The 17,677-nt window shown below is 38.6% G+C and overlaps 1 protein-coding gene across 1 annotated transcript; it reads right to left on the bottom strand.

Moving 5' to 3' along the window:
• Nucleotides 1-6,705: 6,705 nt before the first annotated feature.
• On the bottom strand, nt 6,706-7,632 carry LOC103303451 (olfactory receptor 51I2-like). Its single transcript, XM_008160453.3, has one exon. It carries the CDS (start codon nt 7,630-7,632, stop codon nt 6,706-6,708), a length of 927 nt encoding a protein of 308 aa, XP_008158675.2.
• Between the last annotated feature and the right edge of the window lie 10,045 nt (nt 7,633-17,677).

Below are 17,677 nucleotides of genomic sequence, written 5' to 3'. Positions count from 1 at the left end.
AAAAGAATGGAGCTTGGATTCATACTGGGTTCAGCTGTTCTGGGTTTTGAAAGGACTAGGAAGCAACTGGAAAGATTATGTGCAAAGGACAGAATCAAGCGAAGGTAGGAATCATGGTTGGTGGATTTGTACGTAGACTTGAGGTTAATGAAAAATTTATGACATGATTGTATCCAGTTTCTTGACTCACAGTTCTCAATGACAATCTACCTCATCCATCGGGACTTCTTTTGGCTTAGACACACCTCTGAGTACACTTCAATAACAACACTGGGAATAAACTTTCAAGAAAGGTTCTGCTGGGCAGGAGAAGGCAACAGAGGGGAGGAAAAAAAAACAACTCCCAAAATTGGGTGTGTTTTAAGCTGAGTACTATCTTGGCGAGCACAGGAAGTCATTTTTCAACTCATTCACTGACCCACTGATCCCTTTGCTCCCCCGCCCCCCCCACACCACACACACATCTGCTCACATATTTGCACATGCACATTTTCCACACTTGCTAAAATCCTGTGTGCATCTTCTCTGATGTGAACTCTTCATTCATCCCAGCCACTGCTGCACTTACAGGATGTCACTATCACATGCCAGTTATTATTCAGTTCTTTGCTCTGCACATCTGTAACCAATCAGCACTCCTTTATGTCATGAACCATACAGGATCCTGGAAACACAGAGATCTGGCCCTACTCAGAAAACTTCTCTGCAACCTTTCTTTAAAATATATATTTTTAATTTATTTTAGAGAGGAAGGGAGAGAGAGAGGGAGAGAGAGGAACATCAATGATGATAGAGAATCATTGATTGGCTGCCTCCTGCATGACCCTACTTGGGATTGAGCCTGCAACCCTGGCATATCCCCTGACCTAGAATTGAACTGTAACCTTGTCTTTCATAGGACAATGTTCAATCACTGAGCTGGGCTCTTTGCAACTTTTAACCACAGGCCAAAGAACACATCTTCTTCCACAACTATTCAAATACAGTCATCACATATCCTGAAGTCTTTATAAGCTTGTTATAATTATGTTAAGTGCTACAAAAGACAAGTTTAGGATATAATAGAATGGACCTGGAGGGGAAAACCTAGCTTATTTTTAAAAGTCAGGAAAAGCTTTCCTCAGAAAGTGCTATTTTCACCAACATCTGAATAATTTGTAGAAAATATACAGGCAAATTGGAGAGGTTGGGTGTAATATGGTGCAGAAGAAATTACCATGTCAGTGGGTATGTAAAACTGAACTATGACAAGGACTAAAACATGACACAGAGCAAATAAAAATGGCTGATGTACTAGAATTTTAAGACTGTTGATTTTTTTCATTACTTTTGCTTTCATGAAAATATGAGAGAAAAATTTTTTTAAAGTTCATTGCTTGCAACTCTCATGGTCTGATGGCAGCTTATCTCAGCAAATATCAACTTAAGGAAAATTGTGCTGTGGGCTGTGCTCAAATATAAGGCTGGAAAATTCAGGCCCAAATTTTGAGCTTCAGAGATAATGACACATGTCAGAATTTCTCATGGCTGAGGGACTTGAGGGACTTGAGGGGCACCTCTGTTCCCTACGTGTTATGACCTTTTCTATGTTCTCTCCTCACTTCCAAAAACCAAACATATCTCTCTTAACTCTTTAACTCGACTAAATATAGGTTTGCCTTGGGTTGAGCAGCTGTTATTTCTGCAAGTGGCCCTGTTGGTCCCATGCACTCTACTTCTTGTCCATACCATTCAAGTGACCTGATGGTAAAAGGGACACATTTTGAGAGATGCTTGAACTTAGGGTCTTCCCTACCTTGTTTTCAACTGTCATCTCTGCCTCTCCATGCTCTTTTGCTTCAATTTTCATTTTCCTATTCTTCTTGTTTTATTGCATTCTTGCCCTTCTCTACCTCCAGAGTCTTCACAGACAGACAGGGACCAGGCCTTCTTAAAAAAGATCTTAGAAGGCTGTCATCCCCCATGAGTTCAGTACTTGTATGATGAGAGCATTTCAGGTTGGGAGAAAATGAATCATTTAGTCTGCAGCCAACTGTAATAGGACACACAACAAATCAGCAGAAAGAAGAGAATGTGGTGTAATGGGCACTGCATCCCTGGACATGGATGGAATTGGGTGCTCTGTGCAGTACAACTTTACCTGCTTAAGCTTTGTGAAACTCCCTTTCTTTATTTTTAATGATACAGCTGTTTATACCTACCTCAGAGTGGTTCTATTTCATGTGAGCCTTTAGCAAACATTTAATATTAGTAACCCCCACTCTTTCTGTTTCTCTTTCAGGCATTCTCAGAAGGAATCAATCAAAGATAAACTATCCCCAAATTTCTGCTAATAAGGATCTTTCCTTATCATTGCCTCACTGACACTCAGACCACCTTTCTGAGGGAAACAAGGACACAACTTACAGATGATCATATAAAGAAGATGGATTCATTGCTTAACTCACCTAAGATCTTATGATAGCAAAACTATTTCTGGAATCCATGGTATTCTCTGATTTGTTCCTTTTGTTCTTCACCTGCCATCAAGTTTGAGAAAAGCTTCCTCTTGCTCTATCGCACAGATTCAGGAAGCTAGGGAGCTGGATACTGATTATGGAAAAACTTAGAGGTCTAATTATGGAGTAGAGTTGAAACTCCTTCTGGAAGCTGCTGGCAGGGCTGGGAGATTATGGCCTCAGACACTCACCACAAGCAGAGCTGACCTCTGAGCATCAAGTGGGAAGGGGGAAGCTCACTTAAGCAAGTCTCTGCCACAATGGCATTAACATCTCTCTGGTCCTGGGGCTGGAGTGCTTCTCCCTTCTTTGCAAACTGATTAGCTGTGGGGAGTGAAGGAATGGAAAGGTCCTTTGGTCTCCTGAGGAGCAATTATCCAGTTAACTACATCACCTCTTCTCAATGTCCAGGGGGCCTAAGGGAAACAGCAAGGGTATAGAGTGATTGTCTCTGTGAAGTGATTTATAATAATAATATTCATCTCCTAGGAGAATAAAAGAATTGATATATGTAAATTGCTCTAAAGTGTTTAACCCATATATAGTTCACCATACGTGTTAGCTAATACTATAATTATTATAGTAGATCAATATATAATAATATATATTGATCTACTATGGTCTCAACTTCAATTTTATCACTTCTATAAACATGCATTTAACAAGTAATAAGCAGGGCACAACATTGTTGGTATCTAGAGCACATTAGAGTGTTTAATATCAGGAGGTGACAGAATCCAAGTGTAAAACAATTGTGAATAAAAGTTCCAGATTGGATTGGAGGCAGATTGTTCAGAAAGGCATGATAAATAGGGCTTCCTAGTATAAGGTGACTAGAGATAGCAGAAAGTGAACATTTGTAGAACCCAAAGTTAAAGAGAATTTAAAATTGCTGAACCAATGAGTTTTTATTATTTGTAGATGGCTGTATTTTGTTATTGTTGGGTTTTGCTTTGTTTTGTTTTGTTGTGTTGTGTTTTTTTGGTGGGTTTTCTGATTGACAAGAGAAAAAAATCCACCATGACACATTTATAGGACTTTTAAAGTTTTTCTAAAAATATACTTTTTGTGCTGCTGGTTTAACAAGAGAAAAGGGGCTCTGTGTAATCTGTGAGGAGATGCTTTAAAAGACAGGTTATGTGGATAGAATAGATTTAGATATATTTAAAGTTGGGAGTAACTGAGAGACTTGGATAAATGGAGGGATTTAGTGAGACATGATCATAATAAAGTCAAACAAAACTAGTATGAACAAGACAATGAGGGAATTTAGGAGATAAATATATCCTATATAATAAAAGGCTAATATGCAAATAGACCAAATGGCAGAACAACTGGAACAAGCGAACAACCGGTTGCTATGATGTGTGCTGACCACCAGGGGGTATGCGCGGAACATGGTGGGCATCGCCCACAGCAGGATGGTAGAGCAGGTGAGCGGGGGTGCCAGACCAAGGCGGGACATGCCAGCCCCACTCACACCCGTTGCTGGCACCAGAGCCGCCGCTTGCACTCACTGCCAGCACTGGCCCCACTTGCACCTGCAGCTGGTGCTGAAAGCACCACTGGCACCCACTGCTGGTGCCCGGCACCAGTCCCAATCGCTTGGCGCCATCAGCGGGTGCAAGCAGCGGCTGCTGGCCCTGATCGCCCTCCCCCTGCTCCTGAGGGGTGATCAGGACAGCAGCCACCACTTACACCCCTGACTGCACTGGCCCTGCTCACACCCGCTGCTGGCACCGGCCCCAATCACTCCACGCCTTTAGCAGGTGCGAGCGGGGCCGGTGCCATCAGCCCATGAGAGCGGTGGCGGCAGCAGGAGTGGGGCTGCCAGCAAACAGGAAATGGGGGTGTGGCAGGAGGGGCCTGAGAGGGGCATGGAGGATGGGTTGAGGCCCGCCCCTGTGCCTACCACAGCCTAGCAGCCCACAGTTCCTTTCAAGGTGCACGAATTTGTGCACTGGGCCCCTAGTGTTATCATAAAATTATCTATGGACGTTAATAATAGAAGAGAAATACTTACTCTGACTCATAACTAGATCCAGGATATGGTCACAAAGTGAGAGAGGACAAAGCAGAATTGAATTAAGCATCTTTGGAATTGAAGAAGACCAGAAGCTGTGATGTAAGACCATCAAATGAATGATACATATGGACACTGAGCTGAATTTGGAATGTTGGCATATTTTCCCCCAGATGTCAGTTCTAATTTTAAACATTTAGCAAAAATAGACACAAACAGGAGATTGTCATTTTTCATTATACTCTAGGATTGTGTTCTGGGGTATCGTTGGTCAAATTTTACTTTATAAGTTTTCAGCATTTTTCGCACTCATTCTACATTTAATAATCACATATCTCTCTTGACAAATATATGAAAATTAGAGTTTTTATTTATTATAATGTATTTGTAATGTATTGCTATTGTATTTATTATATTTGTGCTTATTGTAATTGTGTTTATCAACTATTTTTCAAAAAATGGAGGCTTTACTTTTTCTGCAACAAAAAAACAGGGATTATATAATTCACATTTTAAGAAACACTGGGAATTTTGGAGTATCAAACATAGTATACATTTGGAATTTCACATGAAGTGCTTCCATAATAAATGGAAAACTATGAAATCTCAATACCCCACATATGTAAACACACACAACACACATTTTATTCTATTATAAATGCATGTGCACTGTGAATATAAAATGTAATTTTACATAAATTTTATGCATTTTAAAATAATCATATAGTCATGCTTTTTTTCCTAGTTTAGTCAAAATATCTATCATGTTTTAAGATATGAAGTTCTTTAGGGGAAAATGTTGTTTTATTTTTCCTTTGTGTTTGTTGTTTTTTTTTTAAGTCTTCAGTTGTTTTATTTTTTGACACAATGAAAGTGTCAGCAGTGGGACCACAGTGCGATATCTCACTATCTTAGAAAGGGAAACCGGGTCTTTCATAACATTAGGCCCTTGGACTTAATGTGAGATAGGTCAAAGAAAAAAACACCTAAAACTAAAAAAGCAACCCCCCCAAGTTAATTTCTAGCCATGTAACATTTTTTGTTTAGTAGGTTATTCCTACACATGAAAAACATGAATTTTTTTATTGTATTTCAGAACTTTGTGTTAGCATAATCCCCACTCCCACCCCCCATTTCTTAAAACACTTCAAACCTATTTTGGCAAGTCATTAACATTTTGCATGATGTAATGTAAAGTATGTCTTAAAAGCCCACAAATTTAGTTTTGTTCTTGGAGGACAGAGAAATCTGCCATTTCAACTTAGATCAATAAAATTATGAAGTTATATAGATGTCATCACTGCCAATTATAAAAAAAGATTAGAGTAGCTCATTCTTCTCCCCCTTAGAACACATGCTCAGATGTGGGCCAAGAGTATCTAAAGAACTCCTGGAAGATATATACATTTGCTTATCTTAGTATGCTAAAGAGAAAGTTATCTGGCATAGTGAGTAATTTGGGAAAATTGTCTTCATCTCAGTGAGTGTATTATTCTTAAACAATCTGAATAAAGTGAGTATTCTTTTGCTTCTTTTGTTCACTAGCACAGACCCCTCCAAAAGAGCTATTAATGTTGTCAGTTTACCATGTGTTTTTATACACATAAACTAACTGAAATTTTTGTTCTTAAATTATTTTACAAAAAGTTTTATTAAATATGCATGTGTGTGTGTGTATGTGTATATACATATAAAATATGTTATTTCTTACTTAAGCCTTGAGCACCTATCATCTGGGACTTTTTTATATCTGTACAATATTCCATAATATGAACAGATCCTAACTCATTTATCTATTTACCTTTCAATGGCCACTTTCTCTTTAAAATTTTATTTCAAACATCACTGTTATAAAAATTCTTATTCGTCTCTATATTCATGAATGAACATTCAGAGCATGAATCTAGGGAAGTGCTAAAAATTAGAATTTCTGCATTAAAAGCATGTGTATTTTGAGTTGACACGAGTTGACACATACAACAAATAGCTTACAAAATACTATGCAATTCTAATTTAGGTTACAACACAAGGAGTATAAAAATGTGCATTCTCTACACACTTATCAAGCTTTCTAGATTTGACAAGGTGATGTGCACTCTCTCCTTCTCTAGACCTCCTCTGGTGAGGGAAATAACTGGTTTTAGGGTAATCATCTCATCACCACTGACCGCCTTATTATTTTCTTTAGAGAAAGAGTTGGATTAGTCCCTGGCGAATCTGCTTGGTCTTAACACTATAGATGATGGGATTGAGCACAGGAGGTACCAGAAGATAGACATTGGCCAGGAATAGACGGACAGCAGGCGCAGCGTGCTTCATGAAGCGGTGCACCAGAGCCACGCTGATCATGGGCACATAGTACACAAGGACTGCACAGATATGCGATACACATGTGTTCAGGGCCTTCCGCCGTCCCTCCCCAGAGGTTATGCCCAGCACTGTGTAGAGGATCAGCACATAAGAGATTACGATGAGCAGTGAGTCAAGACCAAAAGTGGAAGTAACGATGCAGAGCCCCAGAATGCTATTGGGCCGAGTGTCCCCACAGGGCAGCTGGATTAGATCTGAGTGAAGACAATAGGAGTGGGAGAGGACATTGTGGCCACAGAAGGGCAGACGCTTCAGGAGAAAGGGTAGTGGGAACATGAGCATCACACTCTTCAGTCCAAGTGCAACACCAGTACCAACAATACGGGGCAGGGTCAAGATAGCAGTGTACCGCAGTGGGTTGTAGATGGCCACGAAGCGGTCCACAGACATGAGCAGCAGAACTCCTGATTCCATGATGGAAAATGAATGTATGGAGAACATCTGTAAAAGGCAGGCTTCAAAGTAGATCTCACTGGCACCAAAAAGGAAGATGCCCAGCACAGTGGGCAGTGTAGAAACAGAGACACCAAGCTCTGCAAAGGCCAGCATAGCAAGAAATAGGTACATCGGCTGGTGCAGAGAGGTGTTTTTCTGGATCACTGTCAGAATCAGACTATTGCCCACAAGGGCCACAACATATGTAGAGCAGAATGGAAAGATAAACCAAGGGTACAGGGCCTCCAAACCAGGAAGGCCAGTCAGCAGAAAATATTCTGGGGTGAGTTGACTTCTGTTGAACATTTTCCTATGTCTGGAGTCTGGAGATGTTGATCTAGGCAGGTGCCAGGGATGCAACCTAGAGTGAGACACAGAAAGGTTATTGGAGACTTAGAAGGACCCACAAATTCCCCTGTTTGCTACTATCTACAACTTACATCTTTCCTCCCATTCATGACCTGTTCCATTTGGTCTTTAATATTAAATAGAAATGTGGAGTCATGACTTGCAAAAAGGTATATTTCCAGAATAAGGGAGTCTGGCAGAATAGTTCATCTTTTATAATTCAAACTAATCCCTGTACTGATTTCACTGTGTCTACTTGGTAGGAACTGAATGTTTCTCATGTCTCTACGAAGAGAAGGTATTTTTTAGTTTAAAGAAGACACTGATGTAAAGAAAGCTGTAATCTATCAGACATGCCAAAAGTCCCCTGGTAGAGCATGTTGGGTTTTAAGTAACTGATGGGCACAAAGGTTTAGAATAAATGTCAATGTTAGCATAGAATTTCTCAGGAGATAAAGACTCTAAACACCATCCCTGCCACTCCAAGTAAGATCAAAGGTTGCTCTCCATTGGAGACACAGAATTATAAAGCTTTTCCTAGATAAACCATCTTAAAATGAACTTAATTATCTATGTTCATTCCACAACCTTCTGGATGATCACTTTGGTTTTTGCATATGGTGGAGGTGGGGAAGCATAGTGTAGAAAAAATGCCACTGTTATAAAAGTTAATGAAGAGAAGTATCTTGCTCACTGGAATTTTTATTAATGGAAAGAAGTATTCTGCCCATTGGAAAAAGTCTGTCTTGCCAATCCACATGTTTCAGTGTGGTTAATCAAAGCTTACTGAGGGCATGAGTACAATGGGAAAGAGTCCTAGGGTATGGTTCTTCAGACCATATTTCTGAAATGGCCAAAATAATGACAATTTTTTTTTAATCTAGGATGTCACACCTCAGTATTGATGATGCCTTCTGAAATTTTGCCTGGAAAGGCAACTCTAATCTTTTTATATAACCTAAGAAAAATATATTGAGAAGAAGAGACATCTGCACACAAAGAAGATGCATCTATGAAGGAACCTCTATACCTCAGGATGGAAGGTCAATCAAATTCTCTGCATTAGAAAAAAATGTGAGAGAGGGGAAAAAAACTCCCACTCATTAGGTAAGGAGAACAGATCTTATTCAACATTTGAAACAAAACACATAATCTAGGAGAAAATGTATTAGAGATGGGGAGGAAGCTGGAGGTACTGGAAGGGGGGATTACAGCTGAATCTGAAAACATGATTTTAAACACTTGATTGCTAATTTCTATTGGGTATTCTTTGAGCTTGATTTTTATATTTGCAAAATAAATATAATATAACATTATTATATTTAATAATATTATATTATATTATATTATATTATATTATATTATATTATATTATATTATATTATATTATATTATACTAGAGGCCTAGTGCATGAAATTCATGCATGGGTGAGGGGAGGGGGATTCCTCAGCCCGGCCTGCACCCTCTCCAATCTGGGACCCCTTAGGGGATGTCCAACTACCTCTCGCAATCTGGAACCACTGGATCCTAACCACTTCTGCCTGCCTGCCTGCCTGATCATCCCTAACCCCTCTGCCTGCCTGCCTGATCATCCCTAACCCCTCTGCCTGCCTGCCTGATCATCCCTAACCACTTCTGCCTGCCTGCCTGATCACACCTAACTGCTCCCCTATTGGCCTGATCACCCCTAACCACATCTGCCTCTCCCTGTACCCAGGACCCAGGATTCCCTCCTACCTCCAGTCACAGGCACCTGGGTCCTGGGCCGTCTTCACCCCGGCCAGCCACAGCCGCAGGGAACCGTGGTCAGGTGGCTTCACCCAGGCCGCAGCTGCAGGTGCCCGGGACTGCAGGGCGTGCGGCTTGTCCCTCTCCTGGGCCGCAGGTACAGGCACAGCCACTGGCACCTAAGACCACGGGGCATGCAGCTTGTCCCTCTCCCGGGGACAGGTGCAGGAGCAGCCACTGGTGCCCGGGACCATGGGGCGGGTGGCTTGTCCCTCTCTAGGGCCACAGCCTGGCTGGTCCCCCTTCCTTTCTCCCTAGTGTTGAGTGTCTGAGCTGTGTGATGGCATGAGGGCTTGATGACCATTTGTATATTAGCTCTTTATTATATAGGAGGATTATATTATATTATATTATATTATATTATTAATATAATAATGTCTACAAATAATCTTATAAGCTCTGCAATAATCACCAGCTATAAGAAAGTATTATTGGTCTTCGTGGGAGATATTAGATCTTCAGTGAAGACCCGCTTCTCACTGAGGGATGAACAGTAGTGATAGCATAAGGGCTCCTTGATAAGGAACCATATGTGATGCTGCTATTCTGAGCCTTATCTCCTTTCTAATTTATATTTGGGGTATATTTTTCCTTTCAATCAACCCTTCTATGTCTCAATTCAGCATATCAATATTCTAAGCCATTTACTACCTGTTTTTAGTGCTTAAGATTTTAATAGATCTTTAGCAGTATTCTTGGGTTACTTAAAGTGCACTATTCATATATAAGTATGTACCTTATTTATTGATCCCGGATTTCATATTATGAATTTTGGAATTTCAGATCACTGTGCATGAATGATAGGACTGTAGACTCTGGGGTCAGATTGCCGCAGTTGGAATCATGGCTCAGTTACTTTCAGTCTGGTTCTTCATTTTCCCATCTGTGAAGCAGAGATGACTCTAACATGTAGTTCCATAGCCTTATTTTGAGGTTTAAACAAGTTAATATTCATCGAGCAGCTAGCACACGATATATTTTCAACATATTATAATATTGGTGAAATAATAAAAGTGATAAATACAAGTCAGGCATTTCATTTTTACCTAATTATTTTTCATTCAGACTTTTCTCTCCCCATCCTTATGGATAATATTCATCTTTTTGCAATTAAGCTATTTTTAATTGCTTAAACACTTGTAACTTGAAGATACCAACTTTGCATTTTTAAAAAAATACTGAGCCATTACAAGTATCTGGAATGTTTCTAAGAAATCATTTGACCTTATTTCTGATTCATGAGGGACACTGAATCTCACACATATTTAAAAGTCTGCTGTTTTCCACAAGTTCTTCTGATCATTAAAAAAAATAATTTTCACAGGAAATTAGTCATTGTGTAAAACTCTTAGTACTGAGTATCAGCTGGCATGTAAATGAAAGCTGATGAAGTTTGAGAGAGAACATGTCTGTCCATGAGGCAACTTGTGGGAGAGAAAAGTGGTCTAGAATCGAACCTAAACTTTGCATTTGTCATCTTCATGATCTATTGATTAGTGTGTTAATTTTGCAAACACCATGGAAAAAAGTGAAGAAAATTGATTCTAAAATATATACTATCTCTTGGCACTGCAAAATGGTCTGGTGAAGAGGAAATTAGTAGCATGTGAACATCATCCTTTGATTTGAATTGATAAGGGGGCAGTGATTTTGTTCTCTGCACTACTGATAAGATGAAAAAAAATTCTTTATAACCCATACCCATATCTTCTTTGAATAGCACACTTCTTAATGTCTATTAAACTCCAATAAGGTTTAGTACCTTAATTTGAATCCTCTATAATTTCTGACACACCCTAACTTGCCTTTTTCCTCCTGGTCATTCCTGTGCTTTGTGTTTGTTATCATTGTTTGCTTTGTTTTTTTTTTTTTCCTTTTCTTTCATAAACATGTTGACATTCAGCTTAACTAAAACAAATTATATTTTGAAACAAATACAATGTCCACCATTGTTTTATAACATCTGGTTCAGATGTAAACTATGTGATGTCTTTGCTCACTAATGTGTGTAGTTACTTTCTATAATAGCCTCTCACAGTACTTCCCTTTATTCTAGCTGTTTATGTTACTTTTCTCAGCTGTCCGCAAGCTCCTCCAAAGAAGACCTGGGTTCTATATTTTAAGCATAACACTAGGGCTTAATAAATAAGAAGGGAGAAAGGGGTCAGGAGTGATAGGAAGGAAGGTGGGCTCTAATATATAGTGTTATTATTGTAGGCTGGGGGAATTTTGAGGGGGAATTTACCTGCACCTGTATTTTTTTTAATCAAACAAGAGCTTTTTTGAGGATAGAAATATAATGTAAATCCTTATAATTCATTTACATGAGGAGCTGTTATTGTAGGAAACTGGGATTGTTTCCAATGAGTAATGTGTGAGAGATAAGGGGGAAATATAAGAAGTTAAATTCTAATGAGAAAAGAAAAGAAAATGCATTGATTTAGTACTATATATCAGGCACTCTGAAAGGGTGCCATGTGCATGTATCATTGTACATGTCATCTTATGTATCCACAAAATACTCAAAATGACCTGATCTTTCTCATTTGACAACTTGGGAGAGTGAGAAATTGACACTCCAAATGACATGCAAAGTTCAGTGGCAACTCAAAGTTAGGAGATAAAGGAAGCCTGAACAGAAGCCACACAAGGAGATGAGGCTGGGCCAGCCAGAGAGAGAAATGAGGGACAAGTGAAGAGCATAGGTCATTGAGGAGTTGGGTTTAAAAGTTATATAGAAATTATACAGCTCTCATTATGGGATGGAGGGAACAAGAATTACCAGTATAGAAGGCAAAGGAGAGAAGGGTAAACAGGCCTATGAAATGAAGATAAATTTTAAAACTGAATTAAATATCCAGTTTAAGAAGAACTGGATTTGGGGACAAAATGAAGGCTTCCCGGCCCCAAGTTTCCTGAATGAACAGAGGGGATGAGTAAAACAGACCAAGTGTTCCTCTGCCACAGTAAGCCTTTCTAGACAGAAGTCTGTGTCCTCGGGGAGGAGTCTTCAATGACAAGAGAAGGAGAAAATCAAAAGTATGCTGGAAATAAGCTGCATCTCTGAACAAAAGCCCCTGGTTCACTCACCCGAACAATTTCCCAACCTCCTGGTCCCATAGACTGAACTTCTGGGCAAGCTCCAGTCCTCCTCTATGAAAACCCACCTGCCAGTATTTGGTCCTCGTCTCCCACTTGCCACCTGAAGGTAGGAGTTGACTTGTCTTGTTATTTATCGTGACTCTAGAACTAGCTCCTTCCTTCCTCCAATTTTGATGATTAGTCTCCTGAGAAACACAGGCAAACCAGCCCCAGAAGAACATGCTGCCTCTGGGCCTGCAGGAATAAATGGGCCAAGAACAGAAGATCCCAGGAGATGCTCTTTGTGAAACCACAAGTCAAATTCTGAGAAAATATAGAACAAGATGACACATGTCCATTTGTATGGATATGTGTATCTTTTTATGTGCGTATACAAGTATGTAAATATATGCAGATGTACACATAACACATGCATATGCATATATGTGTGTGCAGGTAAATGCAGAACCAGGCTTCTTTATGTAGAATTTTGTTTGCAAGTTTGCATGAATGTATGAGCATGCGTATCTTCCCACAAATACATTTACCATTGAATGTATATTCATGTAGATGGTGATATCGCGTAATGTCCTTGACTTGCTAATCTAAGGAAAGAATTCCTGGATCTGAGTACAAGGTGCAATCCATATCTGTTTATGTTCATGCTCATACTATTTTTATTTATGGGTATACACATATGTATTTGTATAATATTATATGTTTGAAGATCCTTCTAAAATACTCTGATAACAGTGTTATCTCCTAAACTTATTGGTCAGAGATATTTCTGTGTCTTATGGACACATGCAGAAATTGCCTAGTGCTGTAACTGAGAAAGTGTGACCCTTTGAATCTGGACCTTTTACTCAGATCTCGATGTCCTTTCCTTAGGTTAGTGACTAAAGGGCATATTTCTGTCATATCACCTCATTCTCAATATCAATATTTGAGATTTGACACATTCCCAATCTCAATATTCCTTGCTGTGGTTATAATCTAGGTTTTTATGTTTCTCCTGACTAAGTTTTCCCTGATGTTTGGGCTCTGAGAAAGCAGAGCCCTCATTCACTATGCCACCTTAGCTCAGAGTGCGGGTCATATTGCACCCTGCATTGACTTTTCCTGAATTACCCAGAGAACTTAAAGTCAAGGCATCTGATTTCACTGCCTTTTTTTCTCTTTAATTTTACTTGTTTATCATTAATGTATAAATGGCCTCTAAACCTATTTTCTCTCCTTAAAAATCAGAATAATTATATTTGCTTCAAAGGGAAAATAACTTAATAAGAGAACTTAGACAAATTTTTAAAAATAGTAGGCTCTCAAAATATTATCTAGGTGTACTTCTTCATCACAAGCAGAATCCCACTGCCAAATAAATCATTTCCAGTTCCCTTTAATATTAACCCTTGGTCTTTAACTTTACTCTTCTTCTTGCTCTTATCCCTGGAAACCACCTTTGATTTTTTTTTTGGGGGGGGGACGTGGCACTGACTGCTAGAGGTCCCCTCAGCCATCAGTCTAGTCCCAACTGCATTCTCCGTAGATGGTGATCTTGCCCAGACTCTCTTGAGGTATAATCCCCAAATCCAAATCAACCAGGTTTTTGCAGCCAGAATAGCCATGGTAATTCTCTCATTTTTAGCTGCTCAATTGCTCCTGTGTTCTGAATTATCACTAAAAAATTAAAAGTCTAACTCTGTATGACACTCATGACAATGTCCTTGATCATGTCGCATTCTAAAGGCTCATGAGTAGGATCCCTAACCTAGTCTGGTTGCCAGGAGAATGTCCCTGTATTTCAGCAACCTAGATTCATTTAGGTGAGGGAAGTATCATACTTCTCATTGACTTTATTTCTGTGTGTCATTTATGAGACCTTCTGCCTTAAATGTAAAGGTGATAACTTAGCAACTACATCAGGATGAGGAAGTGTTTGGCAAAATTAAATACGTGCTCTCAGCACTCAGGTTTTCTAACACATGTTTAGAGGTTAAGGTTCTCTGTTCCCCTGAGAAGGATTCCATTCTATTTTCCCTGAAATTAAACAATGATTAAGTGGTCTCTGTTTAATAACAGCTTATATGTGTACAACATTTATGCTTTAGCTGCAGCTTAGAGTCCTGTCCTGAGTATATCTTCCTGCTTTATGTAAACAAGAATTAGAACATATGTTTTGTAAATGGAAATCAAAAGAGGATAAGAATGTCATGGATGAAAGACTAGGTTAAGAGCTGAAGCAAACATTTCACAATAGCAAGTTCTTTGAACTTATTTTATTTCTCTGGCTGCTTTCCAATCATCATATTTCAGGGGCCTAGCTGTTATTTCCATATTCTTAACAATGCTTATTTAAGTGACAGTTCTTAAAAATATTTGCCAATGCTATTAAGGTGTTATGTGCTTTGTGGATATCCTGATTTTGTGGATAAAGAACCTGGGTTTTAGGATTAGCAAATTTATTATTTGCTATATTTTCCTGACAATGGTAATAAAAATTATAATTAAATTATTAATGTATTGTCATTGATTAATTACATATTGAAATAAAAATTGAAGCAATTAACAATATTGAATTATGTTATTCTGGTCTCAAAGAGTCTCTGTTCTCATAAGCTGTGGCGCCCTGCATTCACCTGTTTAGCTCTCTAATCTTGGGGGCAGCATTAGATCCTCTCATGAATACTGGAAGAGTTGGTCATTTTTTTCAGTCTGTCCAGTTACTTACTTGTTAAAATGAAGTGACAACTTTCAAGCTCTTTACATGTGAAATAAAAACCAGAAATTCTCTCTCCCTTTGTAAAAACTGTCCTCACATGTGTTTGAAGACCTAATATTATTATTCCATTCTTTTTATTTCATTCACCTCTACTCTAATCTTCTTGGCTAAATTTCACTCTTCTAACTGAACTGTAAATTCTATGGTCTTTTAGCACTTTGTTCAGAAACATCTCATTTTTTTTTAACTTACTTTCCCTACATGCTATTTCCATTTTCATGAACTTAAATACCAGCTATATGCTGATGACTCACAAAGTTACATTTCTCAGTTAAGCTAAAAACTTAACCTTTAGAGAACTTTGCCATTCAAGAGCAAGCTATATTGAATCACCATTTCCAAGGGCAACTTTTCATAGTTCAACTAATATCCATGGGAGGTGTAAAAGTCTGACAGGTGACAGTGTACTGAAAATCACATTCATATATGGCCCCAAATTTTGTCTTATTTTCTATGGATCTGCTGGTCAACATGTGAAATGCGGTTTTAATTCCACTTTATAGACTAAATCCTGTGCTGAGTACAAACAAATCACAATGGAAAGCAAGATAGTGGTTCCTGCCCTCATGAAGCTAATGGTCCAGTGAGCATAACAAGCAAAAATCAAGCAATTGTGATCCATTTTGCTAAAGATTTTAGGAGAATAATGGCACACATAAGAAACTACAACAGGCAGATCTAAAATCATCGTGGAGTCAATAAGCCATTTTAGCATTAATTTTTAAAGTGATTTTTAATTTATTAATGAAAGAGAGAGAGAGAGAGAAGAGAGAGAGAGAGAGAGAGAGAGAAATTTGTTGTTCCACTTATTTATGTATTCACTGGTTGCTCCTTGTATATGGCCTGACCCAGGGATCAAACCCACAACCTTGGCTTATCTGGACAACATTCTAAACAAGCCAGGGCTAGCTAAAATTTTTAAATTAAATTTATTGGAATGACATTGGTTAATAAAACCATACACATTTCAAGTGTACAACTCACTGAAACATTATCTGCATACTTTATCATGTGCTCATCAACCAGGCCTAAAATATGATATGCTTTCTCTTTATTTGTTGGCATTGAGGCCCATCCTGCCCTTGGTCTGCTTAGAACTGGTGAGCAAAGATAGGCTACAAACTGCATTTCTCATAATCCTTTGTTAGCTTATTTCCTAGTAAGTTTTATCAATGGGAAGCATTGGCAGAGATCAGAAAGTTGCAGGAAGAGAGACATTTCTTATTTTGTGCTCTGTCAGGAAATTAAAAAAAAAATTCTATTGAATTTATTGGAGTGATGTTGATTAATAAAATTATCTAGGTTTCAGGTGTACAATTATATAATAAATCACCTGTATATTGTATTGTGTCTTCACCACCCAGAGTCTAATCTGCTTCCATCACCATTTATCTCCCCTTTATACTTTTCTACCTTTCCCCATCCCCCCTTGTCTATGAGTTGTTGTTTAATACTTTGCTTAATGCCTTCACCTATTTCACTGTCTCTGTCTCTTCCCACCCCCACCTACTGATAGCTGTCAGCTTTGTTCTCTATGAGTCTGTTTCTATTTTGTTTGTTAGTTAATTTTGTTCATTAGATTCCACATATGAGTCAAATCCTATGGTACTTGTTTTTCTCTGACTGACTTATTTCACTTAGCGTAATGTTCTCTAGGTCCATCCATGCTGTCACAAAGGATAAAACTTCCTCCTTTTTTATGGCCTAGCAGTGTTCCATTGTGTAAATGTACCACGGCTTTCTTATCTGCTCATCTACTGATGGGCATTTGGGCTGTCAAAAAGTTTGATGACTATAAGTCACCTGTGATTGCAGTGAAATCATGAATCCAAAGCACCCCTGCCGCTCAGGATTCTTTATAACCATGGTATCTCTAGTATTTTAATATCAGATTCAAATTTATGGGCAACCCCAGGGTAAAAGCAGCTTTTCCATATCTGTATAATACCTTGTTTTCTTCTTACTCTTCCAACAGTCCCCCATTTCTCCCTTTTGACACCTTCCCAAAATTTTGTAAATATTTATTCTCTTGAATCTCTTTTGTATGAAAGATTCAGTGTTGTCTTCCTCACTGAACTCTGACTGAAACACATAAACAGGGAGTAATTATGCAAAGAAAGAGAAGGGTGTGAAAAGGGAAGGGTTTACTAAGAATAAGAAATTATTAGGCAAAGTATTAGAGATAAGAATTATTATATTTTATTTCCAGGAATAAAATTCCAGTATTTTGGGGCATAGATGAGCTTGATAAAAATTCACTAGGAAAGTATTGGCATTCCAAAATCTAATTCACTACTGCCTAACACAGTGATTGGCAAACTCATTAGTCAACAGAATGGCTTGAGGATATGTTT

Source organism: Eptesicus fuscus, chromosome 13 (genome assembly GCF_027574615.1).
Source record: "Eptesicus fuscus isolate TK198812 chromosome 13, DD_ASM_mEF_20220401, whole genome shotgun sequence".
Classification (NCBI taxonomy): domain Eukaryota; kingdom Metazoa; phylum Chordata; class Mammalia; order Chiroptera; family Vespertilionidae; genus Eptesicus; species Eptesicus fuscus.
The sequence above is the reverse complement of the archived record's forward strand: the minus strand, read 5'-3'. Positions and strand labels throughout refer to the sequence as shown.

Bases quoted from the DNA above. Each gene is read 5' to 3' on its own strand.
- LOC103303451 (XM_008160453.3), bottom strand. From the start codon at position 7,632: ATGTTCAACAGAAGTCAACTCACCCCAGAATATTTTCTGCTGACTGGC.